This window comes from Stenella coeruleoalba, assembly GCF_951394435.1.
Source record: "Stenella coeruleoalba genome assembly, chromosome: X".
Lineage (NCBI taxonomy): Eukaryota > Metazoa > Chordata > Mammalia > Artiodactyla > Delphinidae > Stenella > Stenella coeruleoalba.
This window is the reverse complement of record NC_137152.1, coordinates 78326976-78345074: the sequence shown is the minus strand read 5'-3', so window position 1 is coordinate 78345074 and position 18099 is coordinate 78326976. Positions and strand designations below refer to the sequence as shown.

Here is an 18099-nt window from a genome sequence, read left to right as displayed (position 1 = left end):
CATATCCTCAAGTCCATTCTCTAGTAGGTCTGTGTCTTTATTCCCGTCTTACCCCTAGGTTCTTCATGACATTTTTTTTTCTTAAATTCCATATATATGTGTTAGCATACGGTATTTGTCTTTCTCTAGAATGTTCTTACATTCCGTCTTTATACTTCTTCAGTTTGTGCCTTTTCACCCATCCTTAGTATTAATCATAGGCAGCACAACATTTAATGTAACCTTAACTTTATTGAATAAGTAAGTATGCATTACAGATAGATTGCAAGTCATTCTTGGTCCTGCAGAGACAGCTGTTTATGCCGAGGCAAAACGAGAACATGAATCCACAGTTCTACTGCTACTGAAATACTTCTGAGTGTCTTGGTATGGGCACAATCTCCCTCAATATCCATTCAAACAGGTTTTGCTGTCACCTCTCCTTTCAGCTGAGGGATTCACAATATCTAAAATAAACTTGTAAAGAACGCTTCTGTATCAGAGGTAGTTTTATACCTACATTATTAATCATAGAAAACATTTGGCCAAAGACTCCATAAAAGGGGCAGAGAAGATACACCAGAGCTCAAAGTTGGAACCAATTATTTTTTCAAGCTAATTGGCCACAGTAACAAAAGTATCAACTGAATTTTAGAATAGCCTGTTCAGCCATTTAACATCAAAGCATGCAGTAGCCTGTGCATACAATAGCTCTTAGCGACAACCTTGAATTTGGCTTGAGCACCAAGGATGCATTTCAAAATGTGAAAAGTACATTTATGTGCAATGACTAGTGTTGTGAACTGAAAGGTGGCTCCCCAAAGATACGTCGATGTCCTAATTCTCAGAACCCGTGATGTTAACTTAGTTGGGAAAAGGGTCTTCACAGATGTAATTAGTTAAGGATCTTGAAATGAGGAGATTATCACTGATAAACCGGTGGGCCTTTAAATGCCTTCACGAGTGTCTTTATAAGCAGGAGGCAGAGGTAGACTAGACATACAGAGGGAAAGGTGATACGAAGACAGAGCAGGAAGAGATTTGGCCACAAGCCGAGGAATGATGACAGTCACAAGAAACTGGGAGGGGCAAGGAACAGGTTTTCTCCTAGTGCCTCCAGAGGGAGTACAGCCCTGCTAATACCTCAATTTACGGCTTCTGGTCTCCAAAACAGTAAGAGAATGAATGTCTGTTGTTTTAAGTGAACATGTTTGGAGTACTCTGTTACAGCAACCACAGCAACAAACTACAGATTTTGGTACCAGGAAGTCAGGGACTGCTGTAACAAATACCTAAAAATGTAGAAGTGGCTTTGGAATTAGATCACGTGTAGAGGCTGGAAGAATTTTGACGTATGTGGTACAAAAATCATGGACTGCCTTAAACAGACTGTCGGGAAGAATAGGAATGTTAAAGGCGCGTTTCATGAGGGCTCAGAAGGAACTGAGGAACATTTTATTGAAAACTAGAGGAAAGGTGATCCTTGCTATATAGCGGCAAAAAGCTTATCCAAATTGTCTCCAACTGTTGTGTGGAAAGTAGATCTGTAAGTGATGAATTTGGATATTTAGCTGAGGAAATTTGAGAGCAAAGCATTGGAGGTATGGCCTAGATTTTTCTTGAGCTTAGAGTAAAATATAAGAGGAAAGGGATAAATTGAAGAAAGAACTGTTAAGCAGAAAGGACCCAGCACTTGATGATTCAGGAAATTCTGAGCCTATTCAGATTGCAAAACATGCTAAAATGAAGATTCACTGTTAGGATAGTGTGGCTAGTGTGCTCTGGAGATAAAGCCAAGGCTGGATAACCTTTGGCTAGTGCTGTAGAGATTAGGCATTGACTCACTCACTGATCCACTCAATCATCTCAGTAGAAGCCAGGAACAGAGGTGGTGTTATCTGGCAAAGATCTGTGAGGACTCTCTTGTCTCACTAGTAAATCAATATGATATACAGGGGGAGCCTACAAAATTGTTGAGAAAGTTACACCAGCAGAAACAGTTCCAGCTTGGCCTGAAAGGGACAGAGACAGGACAAAATGAGAGAAGGCGGTCAAACTACCAAAACTTTACAGGCAGGAAGTAGGCTGATAAAGCTGCAAAGAGGTGATACCCTTCGATAGAAAAGATCAACCCTAGGGCAGAGCTGCAGGTTTAGAGGCAGAAGTACAAGCCATGGGCACAGAGGCAGAGACTTGATCCATGGGCCAAGAGGCCAGAGCTGCAGGCCTAAAGGATGTAGCCCTGAGACAAGGAGGATTATTGTCAAGTCTTGAAACCTAAGGGGATTCTGCCTGGCCAAATTCTGAAAATCATCAGGACAGGTGACTCCTTTCTATGTTTGTTCCACTTTCTCCCTTTTGGAATAGGAACGTCTATAACTATTATCATATGCCTGTCCCACCACTGTATTCTGGAAACAGGGGCCTTGTTAATGTCTTGTTTCACTGATTCACAGATGCAAAGGAATTTTGCCCCAGGGTTTTCACCTATAGCTGATTTAGATGATCTAGGTGAGCTTTGGAACTTTTGAACTGAAGATGTTTGGATGAGATTTTAGACTTAGGGTTGAGACTTTTAGGAGTGTTGGGATAGGGTGAATATACTTTGCACATGGGACAGACATAAATTTGGGGGGGTCCAGAGGGCAGACTGTCATGGGCTAAAGGTCACCTCCAAAAAGATATGTCCACATCCTAATCCCCAGAACCTATGAATGTTACGTTTTTGGAAGAAGGGTCTTACAGATGTAATTAAGTTTAGGGTCTTCACATGAAATTATCCTGGATTATCTAGGTGGGCCCTAAATTCCAACAAAAGTGTCCTTATAAGAGAGGGGCATAGGGAGATTAAATACATAGAGGAGAAGGTGATGTGAAGATGGAGCAGAGAGAGAGATGTGGCCGTAACCCAAAGAATGCCAATAGCTACCCGAAGCTGGAAGAGGCAAGGGAAGAGTTTCTTCTAGAGCCTCTGGAGGGAGCATGACCCTTGATTTTGGACATCTGGCCACCACAACCATGAAAGAATAAATTTCTGATATGTTAGGTCACCAAGTTTGTACTAATTTGTTACAGCAGCCAGAGGAAACTAGTACAACTAGTAAACATTTTAAAGGGTTTTGCAATTTTAAAAAACATTCTGAAGAAAATCTGCATAAATTGGTGCTTCTCACGTGTGGCAGTAATAAACCCAACAAAAGACTTTAGTATAATTTGGTTCTATACTAAAAATGTCACTATGTACTTTTTTCTGGTGATAATTTTCAATCTAAAACAGAACTGCAAATGGCTAGAGCAGGCCCATTATAAATCTGGGAAGCAAACCCTTTAATTGAGTTATCAGAACTTCGTGAAAGACCCTGAACGGTCTCATAATGTTTGTGAAAAGCATGTGGAATTATTCTAAATACAAATATATAATTTATCAATAATAGTACTTTTTTTCCCCACAAACTAAAAAATAAGGCAAGTTCACATCTGGAAAAGGTGATATTCATCAGTATGTCCACCTTGACCAGCCTGATAATATGGCATGGCAAATGCCCCTAAATATTAGTCAGGGTGAATATTTCAAAATATCATTTTCCTACAGTCTGAAAAGCTATCAAAAGACTCAAAGAAGCCATACCATGAAGATTTCAGAAAAGACTTTGTGAAGTTAAAAATACGTACATTAAGTATTTACATAAATTAGTAGAACCTAAATCTTTGTTGCTGTTGTTATTGTTAAAAAAACAGTGTGTGAAATTGATATGTCCCTTAAACTTGTGTGTGTGTGCATATGTGTGTGTCTTAAGATAGATGATAGGATAAAATTGTAAAATCTCAGATCCTGTTACTGCTTTTGATTTCTCTATTGTAGCAGCTTCAGAGCTTTGTAAAGGATAAGACCCAAGTAAGAATGCACTGGAGGAAAAGGCAGCAATTTGAATCACTGTACGTCTATAAAAAGGAAACTGTGAGCTATTGGTCGCTTGGTTACATTATCTCAGGGAGTGACTTGCCAAGCCGGTCTCTTGTTCTTTCTGAATGTCTATAATGTACTTTGGAGGAAGTAGAAATAGGATTTTCTTTATAAGAAATATACATATAAGAAATCTTTTACAATCATCTGCATGGATTAGTCCAGAGAAGTTATACCACATTATTACAATGCATTTTTAAAAATAATAGACAAGTATAACTTCTCCTCCCTCATCTATTTAAGAAAAATGTAGAGCCTGTTTTTTCCTCCTAGAGTTGTTTCGGCAGCATCATTTGAATTTGTTAATATAAGGTAAATAAGTATGATGATGATTGAGAAGTTCACTTAGTCACTGGGATGTGGAATTATTGTAGCAGGAGATATAAATATATACACATATATACAGATACATACATGTAATTTCTTTTTCTTCTTCAGATCACCACGGAGGAACTGGAAAGGGGAGTAGAAAGGCAGATAAAACAACTGACCTTTCAGACAGTTTTCTGCTGCCTCCTGCGGAGAGAAATATTTTTCCCCTCAGATCTCCTAGAACTCTATTCCCTGCCTTCAAGGGGGGTGTGGGAGAAAGAAGCAATAGAGAGAAGAAATAAACCATGGAGAATAGAGAGCAATATTTACCTTTAAAAATCTGAATAAAGGTAACAGAATTTGCAGGTTCAGCCCTAGCATAAACATTAAAATGTGAGGTTTTTCTCAAAAACAGCCATATAAAGTATTTGTATAAAGTAGATATATGTGCATAATTAGAAAATACCTCTTTAAATAAAGTTTAAATCACGTTCTCTAACTGCTTCTGTTAAACTTTCTGGCTTATTTTTAGCAATGATAAGTGCCTGCAATATCATGCTGAAACTCTAGATTAATGATAAGTTTAATTTCAGCCGAAGCAGATGAATCCATCAACTTTCACTTGAGATAAGATTCTAAGTAACTTGACGGGGGGTGAAGCAGTACTTTTTCTGAGTTTCCAAAAATGGCTTCTTTTATAGAGTGTGCAATATCAGTGCCTTTCCAAACCATTAACAAACACACACATTTTCACTGGCCTTTTCCTTTTCTATATAACAGGAATCAGAAGTAGACACTGACTAATTCTTTCTATTCTTTTTCTTCTCTTTTCTTCCTTTCTTTTTGTGGGGGGGTGACTTCAAATTTGAGTAATAATATTATACATTTTTGACAGACTGAATGGTTTTGAAAGTCTTTGGAACTCTTCAATTTCTTACACTTTTCATCATCACGGTCAGGCCACACACAGTAACAAATAATACATATCTTTACACTAAAAGGGAACGTATTTTATAATCCTGGTAATTGTGTTCGTATTAGTATAACTGTGGGAGGAGTCTTGCAATAACTTTACATATGCACGCTATTGCATCCAGCTCAGCTTGATCTTTGCAGAAATGTACTTATTTCCTCTCCATCCCTTGAGTGCATGTTTTGTTCCTCCCAAAATGTATGATTTTGTTTACTTAAGTATTTTCATATTCTTTGGCATCAGGAATCACTTAGATGAGATAGCTTCATTGTGGCGAGAGCGTGACCTTTCCAAAGGTACTCGTCTGTTATCTGTAAGACAAAGAGAAAAAGAACCAAAAACATGGTGAGCTTTAGATCCCAGCTGTTACGTGATGTCAGGTTGAGAGAGGTTTTCAAACAGTCCTGAAAAATTACTTCAAATGAATATATAAATAACAAGGAGCCAAGATGTGAGGCGTTCATGCTGCAGCTCCCAGGCTGAGTTCAAGAGTTTGAAATCAGCATTAAATGACTTTTCTTGGTAAGTGAAGTCAGAGTGATAAAAGAAATGGAAGAATTCGCTCAAGCACAGTCCCCTTGGAAATAGCAGGCGACAACAAAATTCCTTGGTAAAGATGTTAAATTGAAAGGATCTATGTACAGTGCCTTTTGTTGGAAAGCACTTCAATTCCCCATGAGTTTTCAATCTGTATGTTGGCTATCTCTAGCGCACACCAGCGTGGGCAGAGCAAAAAAGAGTTTTTATTTTTTACAATGATTGCAATATATGGCAATCAAATCAGCTACCAAGTCTTTGCCTGATTATGTGATGTAAACAAATTCAATACATTATATAGTCATTATGGGACTGAATAATGAATAGGTCCCATTCCCCTCACCCGTCACGGGAAAAATAATCACTGTAGAGAGAACTGTTGGCACAAAGCTTGGAAAGCATTGAAAGTTGCTGAAAATAGTTTTAGCTTTAATAGGAAAAAGGTTTACAGCTCTGCATTGTGATGATCACTACTATGTTATTATCACCTCTGTTTTATGCTCAGCTTAAATGCAACTGATGTCGGTGAAAATCCCTTTCTGAAAAAAGCATAATGCACTTAGATTCTCTATTTAGAATGAGACTAGGTCCCTAGAAATAATGACAACTACCAGCACTTACATAAATCCTAACACTTTACACTCGTTAATTTGCTAATTCACACAACATCCCCAGGAGGTAGGCGCATTTCATTCTATCCTATTATCTCTGCTTTAGTGATGAAGGTTACACAGCAAATCAATGGTATGACAGGGGCTTATAATGCAAAGTTAATGCCTAAATGTCAGGCCTGCTTTGTTCAGAGGTAGATGTTGGGGCCTCCCAGGCTCCTACTCATTTCCTCCCTAAGATCATACCCAAGGAGCACATTCTGCCTGTCCCATGGGGAGGATGGACTGTGAGAAATGTTGAGGTTTTGCCATGGGATCTTTCTCATCTGTGCTAGTGTTTCTCGAGTGATTCCGGGTAGTCTGTGGTCAGTACACAGAGCAAAAGCTAACTGGCCTCCATAACCTTGGCCTCGTTAACACCACAGAATGAGTGCACTGAACCAACCAGCCATAAGTTCAAAGTGCCTTATAATGCAATAATATCACTGAGAGGTGAGAAAGAAAGAGATATTTTCTCTATTCAGAGATGTATCTGAGTGATAGATTATTTGGGCATGCTTTTAAAGATACCATTAAAAAATCCATTATTTAGTTTGTGATATGGATCACAATTCAGCTAAAAATGTCAAGATAACATTCCTAGATAAAGAGCTTATTACTTAGATGTCACTGGTTTGCAGATTGGTTTGGGACTTCTTAGAAGACATTTACAAATGAGATTATAATATGATGGCTACCATTGCATTGCTAGCATTTAAGTATTCAGTGTTAAAGCTATCAGATATGAGAATGATGGTACCATTCACAGAGGATTGTCCCAGCTCAGAAAAAAGGCTTGTGCCTTGGTGGTCCTACACACTAAGGTCAGCTGGCATCCACACTCACTCCAGGAATGCTATTGGTACCCCATACCACCACTCACTGCCCACTGGATTCAAGAGATGTACCACATACAAAAACCTAGCCTTGCAGCAGTAAATGAAGTGATGACAGGATTCACATCAACCTGTAACTTTCTTGGTAGCATCTGGTGTGAGAAAATAAACTTTCAAGTCAAAATGAACTGGGGAAAGGAGACTGAAGCTTTTGGAAGGCAGGATAAACACTGGTTGATGGCCCAAATCCAGCTCTTGGCATACACAAAAGAGAATTATTCTATATTTCGTCCCTTCCTCTTTCCTTCTCTCCCTCTATCCCTCCCTTCCTTCTCTGTCTCTCTCTCTTTAAAATTTTTTTGGTATCTAATTGGTACCTATGTATATGAGATAATTATAAGTAGAAGCAATCCTGAAAGGCCATCACCTGTATTTTTGAAATGTCAACCTCCAACATTGTTTATGAGAAAATGACACTAGAAACAATGGCAGCAGGGGACCTTCAAGATGGCGGAGGAGTAAGACGTGGAGATCACCTTCCTCCCCACAGATACATCAGAAATACATCTACACGTGGAACAACTCCTACAGAACACCTACTGAATGCTGGCAGAAGACCTCAGACTTCCCCAAAGACAAGAAACTCCCCACGTACCTGGGTAGGCAAAAGAAAAAATAAAAAACAGAGACAAAAGAATAGGGACAGAACCTGCACCTCTCGGAGGGAGCTGTGAAGGAGGAAAAGTTTCCACACACTAGGAAGCCCCTTCACTGGCAGAGACAGGGAGTGGCGAAGGGGAAGCTTAGGAACCACGGAGGAGAACGCAGCAACAGGGGTGCAGAGGGCAAAGCGGAGAGATTGCCACACAGAGGATCATTGCCAATGATCACTCACCAGCCTGAGAGGCTTGTCAGCTCACCCACCAGGGAGGGTGGGGGCTGGGAGCTGAGGCTCGGGCTTCGGAGGTCAGATCCCAGGGAGAGGACTGGGGTTGGATGAATGAACACAGCCTGAACGGGGCTAGCGCACCACAGCTAACTGGGAGGGAATCTGGGAAAAAGTCTGGAACTGCCTAAGAGGCAAGAAACCATTGTTTTGCAGTGCATGAAGAGAGGAGATCCAGAACACCACCTAAATGAGCTTCAAAGACAGGCGTGAGCCGTGGCTGCGCGGCTATCAGCACAGACACCAGAGATGGGCATGAGACGCTAAGGCTGCTGCTGCTACCACCAAGAATCCTGTGTGCAAGCACGGCTCACTATCCACACACCCCAACCCCAGAAGCCTGTGCAGCCCGCCAATGTCAGGGTTCCGTGATCCAGGGACAACGTCCCTGGAAGAACACATGGCACGCCTCAGGCTTTTGCAAAGTCACAGCAGCCTCTGTTGCTGCAGGCTGGTCCCGCATTCCAATTATGACTACCATACCCCTCCCTCTCCCTGGTCTGAATGAGCAAGAGCACCCTAATCAGCTGCTGCTGTAAACCCCTCCTGTCTGGGCAGGGAACAGATGCCTGAGGGTGACGTACACGCAGAGATGGTGCCAAAACCAAAGCTGAACCCCCGGAGCTATGAAAACAAAGAAGAGAAAGGGACATTTTTCCCGGCAGTCTCAGAGGCAGCAGATTAAATTCCCATAATCAACTTGATGTACTTGCATATGTGGAATACTTGAATAGACAATGAATTGTCCCAAAATTGAGGCAGTGGACTTCGGGAACAACTGTAGACTTGGGGTTTGCGGTCTGTAACTGATTTGTTTCTGATTTTTATGTTCACCTTAGTTTAGTTTTTAGTGCTTGTTATCATTGGTGGATTTGTTTATTGGTTTGGTTGCTCTCTTCTTTTTTTATTTTAATAATTAAAAGAATTTTTAAATTATTTTAAATTTTTCTTTCTTTTTTTTCCCTTTTTCTACTAAGCCGTGTGGCTGACAGGGTCTTGGCGCTCTGGCCTGGTGTCAGGCCTGAGCCTCTGAGGTGGGAGAGCCGAGTTCAGGACACTGGACACCAGAAACCTCCTGGCCTCCCATAATATCAATCAGCGAGATCTCTCCTAGAGATCTCCGCCTCAACACTAAGACCCAGCTCTACCCAATGGCCAACAAGCTCCAGTGCTGGATGCCCCATGCCAAACAACAAACCCACCCATTAGCAGAGAGGCTACCTAAAATCATACTAAGCTCACAAACACCCCAAAACACACCATGGGATGTGGCCCTGCCCACCAGAAACACAAGATCCAGCCCCACCCACCAGAACACAGGCACCAGTCCCCTCCACCAGGAAGCCTACACAACCCACTGAACCAACCTCACCCATTAGGGGTAGACACCAAAAACAATGGGAACTACGAACCTGCAGCCTGTGCAAAGGAGACCCCAAACACAGTAAGATAAGCAAAATGAGAAGACAAAGAAACACACAGCAGATGACAGAGGACGGTAAAAACCTACTAGACTAAACAAATGAAGAGGAAATAGTCAGTCTACCTGAAAAAGAATTCATAGCAAGGGTAGTAAAGATGATCCAAAATCTTGGAAATAGAATGGAAAAAATAAAAGAAATGTTTAACGAAGACCTAGAAGAACTAAAGACCAAACAAACAATGATGAACAACACAATAAATGAAATTAAAAATTCTCTAGAAGGAATGAATAGCAGAATGACTGAGGCAGAAGAATGGATAAGTGACCTTGAAGATAAAATAGTGGAAATACGACAGAGCAGAGTAAAGAAAAAAGAATGAAAAGATTGAGGACGGGTCTGAGAGACCTCTAGGACAACATTAAACACACCAACATTCAACTTAAAGGGGTATTAGAAGAAGAGAGAAAAAGAAAGAGACAGAAAATATTTGAAGAGATTATAGTTGAAAACTTCCCTAACATGGGAAAGGAAATAATCAATCAAGCCCAGGAAGCACAGAGAGTCCCATACAGGATAAATCCCAGTAGAAACAGGTCAAAACACATATTAAACTATCAAAAATTAAATAAAAAGAAAAAATATTAAAAGCAGTAGGAGAAGAGCAAGAAATAACATACAAGAGAATCCCCACAAGTTTAAGAGCTGACCTATCAGCTCAAACTCTGCAAGCCAGAAGGGAGTGGCAGGACATAGTTAAAGTGATGAAAGGGAAAAAATTACAACCTAGATTACTCTATTCAGCAAGGATCTCATTCAGGTTTTTTTTTTCTTCTTCTTTTTTTTTTTTTTTGCGATATGTGGGCCTCTCACTGTTGTGGCCTCTCCCATTGCGGAGCACAGGCTCCAGACGTGCAGGCTCAGCGGCCATGGCTCATGGGCCGAGCTGCTCCGCGGCATGTGGGATCTTCCCAGACCGGGGCACGAACCCGTGTCCCCTGCATCGGCAAGCGGACTCTCAACCACTGTGCCACCAGGGAAGCCCTGGTTTTGTTTTTTTGCAGTACGCGGGCCTTTCACTGCTGTGGCCTCTCCCATTGCAGAGCACAGGCTCCGGACGTGCAGGCTCAGCGGCCATGGCTCATGGGCCTAGCCGCTCTGCGGCATGTGGGATCTTCCTGGACCAGGGCACGAATGCGTGTCCCCTGCATCGGCAGGCGGACTCTCAACCACGGCGCCACCAGGGAAGCCCTCATTCAGGTTTGATGGAGAAATTACAAACTTTACAGACAAGCAAAAGTTAAGAGAATTCAGCACCACCAAACCAGCTTTAAAACAAATGCTAAAGGAACTTTTCTAAGCAGAAAACACAAGAGGAGGAAAAGGCCTACAAAAACAAACCCAAAACAATTAAGACAATGGTAATAGGAACATACATATCGATAACTACCTTAAATGTAAATGGATTAAATGCTCCAACCAAAAGACATAGACTGGCAGAATGGATACAAAAACAAGACCCGTTTATATGCTGTCTACAGACCTAGGGACACATACAGACTGAAAGTGAAGGGATGGAAAAAGGTATTCCACGCAAATGGAAATCAAAGAAAGCTGGAGTAGCAATTCTCATATCAGACAAAATAGACTTTAAAATAAAGACTATTACAAGAGACAAAGAAGGACACTACATAATGATCAAGGGATCAATCCAAGAAGAAGATACAACAAGTGTAAACATTTATGCACCAAACACAGGAGCACCACAATACATAAGGCAAATGCTAACAGCCATAAAAGGGGAAATTGACAGTAACAAAATCATAGTAGGGGACTTTAACATCCCACTTTCACCAATGGACAGATCATCCAAAATGAAATAAATAAGGAAACACAAGCTTTAAACGCCACATTAAACAAGATGGACTGCATTGATATTTCTAGGGCATTCCATCCAAAAACAACAGAATACACTTTCTTCTCAGGTACTCATGGAATATTCTTCAGGATAGATCATATCTTGGGTCACAGATAAAGCCTTGGTAAATTTAAGAAAATTGAAATTGTATCAAGTACCTTTTCTGACCACAATGCTATGAGACTAGATATCAATTACAGGAAAGGATCTGTAAAAAATACAAACACATGGAGGCTAAACAATACGCTACTAAATAACCAAGACATCACTGAAGAAATCAAAGAGGAAATCAAAAAATACCTAGAGACAAATGCCAATGAAAACATGATGACTCAATACCTATGGGATGCAGCAAAAGCAGTTCTAAAAGGGAAGTTTATAGCAACACAATCCTACCTCAAGAAACAAGAAACATCTCAAATAAGTAACCTAACCTTACACCTGAAGCAATTAGAGAAAAAAGAACAACAACAAAAAAAACCCCAACGTTAGCAGATGGAAAGAAATCATAAAGATCACATCAGAAATACATGAAAAAGAAATGAAAGAAACAAAGGCAAAGACCAATAAAACTAAAAGCTGGTTCTTTGAGAAGTAAACAAAATTGATAAACCATTAGCCAGACTCATCAAGAAGAAAAGGGAGAAGACTCAAATCAACAGAATTTGAAATGAAAAAGGAGAAGTAACAACTGACAGTGTAGAAATACAAAGGGTCATGAGAGATTACTACAAGCAACTATATGCCAATAAAATGGACAACCTGGAAGAAATCGATGAATTCTTAAAAAAGCACAACTTTCTGAGACTGAACCAGGAAGAAATAGAAAATATAAACAGACCAATCACAAGCACTGATGTTGAAACTGTCATTAAGAAGCTTCCAACAAACAAAAGCCCAGGATCAGATGGCTTCACAGGCGAATTCTATCAAACATTTAGAGAAGAGCTAACACCTATCCTTCTCAAACTCTTCCAAAATATAGCAGAGGGAGGAACACTCCCAAACTCATTCTATGAGGCCACCATCACCCTGACACCAAAACCAGACAAAGATGTCACAAAAAAAGAAACCTACAGGCCAACATTACTGATGAACATAGGTGCAAAAGTCTTCAACAAAATACAAGCCAACAGAATCCAACAGCACATTAAAGGATCATACACCATGATCAAGTGGGGTTTATCCCAGGAATGAAAGAATTCTTCAGTATATGCAAATCAATCAATGTGATACACCATATTAACAAACTGAAGGATGAAAACCATATGATCATCTCAATAGATGCAGAAAAAGCTTTGACAATATTCAACACCCATTTATGAAACTCTCCAGAAAGTAGGCACAGAGGGAAACTTCCTCAACATAATAAAGTCCATATATGACAAATCCACAGCCAACATCATTCTCAATGGTGAAAAACTGAAACCGTTTTCTCTAAGATCAGGAACAAGGCAAGGTTGCCCACTTTCACCACTATTATTCAACATAGTTTTGGAAGTTTTAGCCATGGCAATCAGAGAAGAAAAAGAAATAAAATGAATCCAAATCAGAAAAGAAGAAGTAAAACTGTCACTGTTTGCAAGTGATGATACTATACATAGAGAATCCTAAAGATGCTACCAGAAAACTCCTAGAGCTAATCAATGAATTTGGTAAAGTAGAGGGATACAAAATTAATGCACAGAAATCTCGTGCATTCCTACACACTAACGACGAAAAATCTGAAAGAGGAATTAAGGAAACACTCTCATTTACCACTGCAACAAAAGGAATGAAATACCTCAGAATAAACCTACCTAGGGAGACAAAATACCTGTACGCACAAAACTATAAGACACTGATGAAAGAAATTAAAGACAATACAAATGGATGAAGAGATATACCATGTTCTTGTATTGGAAGAATCAACATTTTGAAAATATACTACCCAAAGCAATGTACAGATTCAATGCAATCCCTGTCAAACTACCACTGGCATTTTTCACAAAACTAGAACAAAAATTTCACAATTTGTATGGAAACACAAAAGACCCCGAATAGTCAAAGCAATGTTGAGAAAGAAAAATGGAGCTGGAGGAATCAGGCTCCCTGACTTCAGACTATACTACAAAGCTACAGGAATCAAGACAGTATGGTACTGGCACAAAAACAGAAATATAGATCAATGGAACACGATAGAAATCCCAGAGATAAAACCATGCACATATGGTCATCTTATTTTTGATAAAGGAGGCAAGAATATACAATGGAGAAAAGACAGCCTCTTCAATAAGTGGTGCTGGGAAAACTGGACAGCTACATGTAAAAGAATGAAATTAGAACACTCCTGAGCACCATACACAAGAATAAACTCAAAATGGATTAAAGACCTAAATGTAAGGCCAGACACTATCAAACTCTTAGAGGAAAACATAGGCAGAACACTCTATGACATAAATCACAGCAAGATCCTTTTTGACCCACCTCCTAGAGAAATGGATATAAAAACAAAAATATACAAATGGGACCTAACGAAACTTAAAAGCTTTTGCACAGCAAAGGAAATCACAAACAAGACTAAAAGACAACACTCAGAATGGGAGAAAATATTTGCAAACAAAGCAACTGACAAAGGATTCATCTCCAAAATATACAAGCAGCTCATGCAGCTTAATATCAAAGAAACAAACAACCCAATCCAAAAATGGGCAGAAGACCTAATAGACATTTCTCCAAAGAAGATATACAGATTGCCAACAAACACATGAAAGGATGTTCAATATCACTAATCATTAGAAAAATGCAAATCAAAACCACAATGAGGTATCACCTCACACTGGTCAGAATGTCCATCATCAAAAAATCTACAAACAATAAATGCTGGAGAGGATGTGGATGAGATGGAACACTCTTGCACTGTTGGTGGGAATGTAAATGATACAGCCACTATGGAGAACAGTATGGAGGTTCCTTAAAAAATTAAAAATAGGACTACCATACGACCCAGCAATCCCACTACTGGGCATATACCTTGTGAAAACCATAGTTCAAAATAAGTCATGTACCACAATGTTCATTACAGCTTTATTTACAATAGCCAGGACATGGAAGCAACCTAAGGGTCCAATGACAGAAGAATGGATAAAGAAGATATGGCACATATATACAATGGAATATTACTCAGCCATGAAAAGAAATGAAATTGAGTTATTTGTAGTGAGGTGGATGGACCTAGATTCTGTCATACAGAATGAAGTAAGTCAGAAGCAAATACCGTATGCTAACACATATATATGGAATCTAAAAAAAATGGTTCTCATGAACCTGGGGCAGGACAGGATTAAAGATGCAGACGTAAAGAATGGACTTGAGGACACAGGGAGGGGTAAGGGTAAGCTGGGATGAAGTGAGAGAGTAGCACTGACATATATACACTACTAAATGTAAAATAGATAGCTAGTGGGAAGCAGCTACATCGCACGGGGAGATTAGCTTGGTGCTTTGTGACCACCTAGAGGGGTGGGATAGGGAGGGTGGGGGGGGAGATGCAAGAGGGAGGGGATATGGGGATATATGTATACATATAGCTGATTCACTTTGTTATACAGCAGAAACTAACACAACATTGTAAAGCAATTATACTCCAATAAAGATGTTAAAAAGAAGAAAAAAGAAACAATGACAGCAAGACTGCTATGGGTTTTTGTGATTTATTTACGATTCTCTGTAAGTATGTTAAAACTATTTTAGGTACAAAATATATTTATACTCTAGAGCTGTATGGATCAGGTAGAAGTGCAATTGGGACGATATGTTATATGTATATATAATATGGATATATATGAATATAAATATTCATCTTCATCTCTTCTCACAGTCTAATAGCTCACAATCTAATGATAGCAATTTTCATACTTGGATTCATGCCTTCTTTGAGGCAGAGATTGAGAATCACTGAATATTTAAAAATACAACTTCTATATTTATAGTATTAAATACTAATGGGTAAAAAATCAGTGGTCTGACCCTCATAATGTCAGGACACATGGTTGGCATCAAATTTATGAGAAAAGAGCAAATGCTAGTTACTATTGCTGTTGGGGTGATGCAGTAATTTGGGTGATTGTGAGAGTGATTGCACGTCCTATTTGGAAACATAGGTGAAAGAGGCAGGTGCCCATGTGATATGATTTGAGAGCTTCAGGAGCCCCAGATTGAACCAAATCCACTTTTCTACACAGTCTTATTCTCCCAACACTACTGATACTAGAATAGTTTAGATGGAAAAAAATAGGAGTCTCTCCTCCAAAAAGTCAATAGTTTAAAAAATATGTATTTACCTGAGGTGATGCAGAGGGCTTTGTTAATAAGTAGTGGCTTCCCTTTCCAATTTGCCTTGTTGTGTTTTTGGAAATGAAAGAGAGGAAGATGCGGGGAGCATCAGGCTATGTGTGTATACTTGTTGGGGATATTGTGCAATGAGATACAGGAAAATACATTTCATCAGAGGTTGAGGAAACATGATTTGTCATAATGTTCCTCTGTTTCCATTTTCTGAATGCATGAGGTAACACAGTGAATAAGAAAGCCTAGAGAGTCCAATGTATCCTCATGGTCTAAGAATTCACTAAGGGATTCTCTTGTTTGTAAACACAAGGATTAATGCAACAGTAGAGCCTGAGATGTCCATCACCATAGTTGGGCATACATACCCTATCAGATTCTTTTTGGTCACCAAAGCCTTGATGCCCTATGTGAAGGTGAAAAGATTCTGACATTACAGACAGTAACCTGGTCATAGTGTGAAATTGAAGAGAGGGGAATAGTTATATGAAAATGTGCAGTCCATGGAGGAGGGGTGACCAAACCTAAAACAATATGCCAATCTGTCACAAAAAGAGAATATAAATACATGGTTCAGCTTTGACATGATTCTGCACATTGTGAATATTAGGTTAACCAGCTCAAACCACTTTCAAGCCTTTCTCCACTGTCATAAGAGCAAGAAGCTTTATGCTTTTTCTGAGCATAAATTGATTTGGCATTCATCTCAAAACCTTCCCAATAGAGTCCTGAGTGAATAGATTAAACCTGTTATTGCATTGCTCTAAAATTCATTCATGTAATCATTTATTCAACAACTATGTACAAAGTACATCATCCATGAAATACCTGAATGTCACAAAATTTCAGATCATACCTAAATCTACACTGCTAATTTCCTTCCTACTGAAAACTCTGTCAAAGTGAGATAACTGAGGAATAAGCATATCATAGATAAAGCTTAAATAAAACGTGGTGTGAGACAGACCAAAGGACTCAAGCCTGTAGAATGTAATCTGGGAACTTTTAATTACTCCTCTAATAAAGTGAGTGTATGCCAAAGGTACAGGGCTGTGTGTTGTATATTGCATGAGTAGGTCAAGTTGAGATTGAAAACATGTGATAAAAAGACCATGTCCATTATTCATTTCCCTCCAGGCTAGGCACCCATCTGTTGTCTATGGAAGAACTGTTTCCTTCCTGGTGCTTCATAGGCACATTAAATGTATCAACATTGACCTAACACAATGCAACTATACCCTCCCAATAGGGTAACATAAAATAAGTGTGCCTGGCATATACTGCATATTGTGCTACAAAACATCCCGTTTTAATGATAATTAGTTGGCTAGAAAACAAAGGAAAAGAAAGCCTCTGCAATTTACTGAGCTTTCTTTTCTCCAAAACTCTTCAAAAATGATGGTGTGGCAGATTGACCATCAATGGACAGGCATTGTTTCCAGCAAAAAGAGCAAACAGAGGACGGCGTTTGCGCAGCTCAGGCTAAGAAAACTTTAGGTTGCTTTGGGAAATGTCTATTGAGTAGCTATTTGCATGCCAAACACTGATGAAAGATAATTATTTTAGACTGTTATAGTGAAATCATATCATATGAACTTACATCTTTTTTCCCTTCTGTCCCATGATTCCAAAACGGTTTATGTTTTTTTCTGTGCTTTTGGGGATCCTGACTTGATACAGTTTCTCACTCACTAGAAACGACTGGAAGGAAAGCGGCAACAGAATTAGGCTTGGGCCTAACCTTTTGGTGGAGGACAGCCAGTTTGTTGACTAGATTCACTCTCTTCACTTACCAGAATACTAGATTCGTTCTCTTCACTTACCAGAATAATGTCTTTAAAAAAAAAAAAAAGTTGAGCTCGAACTATATGTTCAAATTGGTGTTCTACTTTTTCATTTAACATTTTATTGTAGAAATTTTCCATTTCATTAAACTTCTGAAACATGATATTGAAAACATGATTTTTAATGGCCACATACTCTTCTTTTTATATAAACATGTCACAATTTGGTTAACCATTTCTCTACTGTTGGACATGTAGGTTGCTTCCAAGTTTTTGCTATTATACTAAGCCTTGCAATGAATATCCTTAATAGTTTATATCTTATTATATACATCATGTGTAGAAGTGGCATTGTTAAGTATGCAAAATTAAGTCCAAATTGTATTCCAGAATACTTGTATTAATTTAAATCCAATTGGCAGTAAGTAAATGAATTTGTCTGTCTTATTGTTG

The 18099-nt window shown here is 39.3% G+C and overlaps 1 protein-coding gene across 6 annotated transcripts in view; it reads right to left on the bottom strand.

The window, feature by feature from the left end:
• Nucleotides 1–226: 226 nt before the first annotated feature.
• The window catches only part of DIAPH2 (diaphanous related formin 2), an 891299-nt gene continuing 873426 nt past the window's right edge, over nt 227–18099 (bottom strand). For all 6 annotated transcript variants that reach the window (XM_079910016.1, XM_079910017.1, XM_079910018.1 and 3 more), the window contains one exon: nt 227–5539. In XM_079910016.1, coding sequence (XP_079766142.1) covers nt 5475–5539 — 65 coding nt within the window. In that variant the 3' untranslated portion in view covers nt 227–5474. The remainder of the gene's footprint in view (nt 5540–18099) is intronic.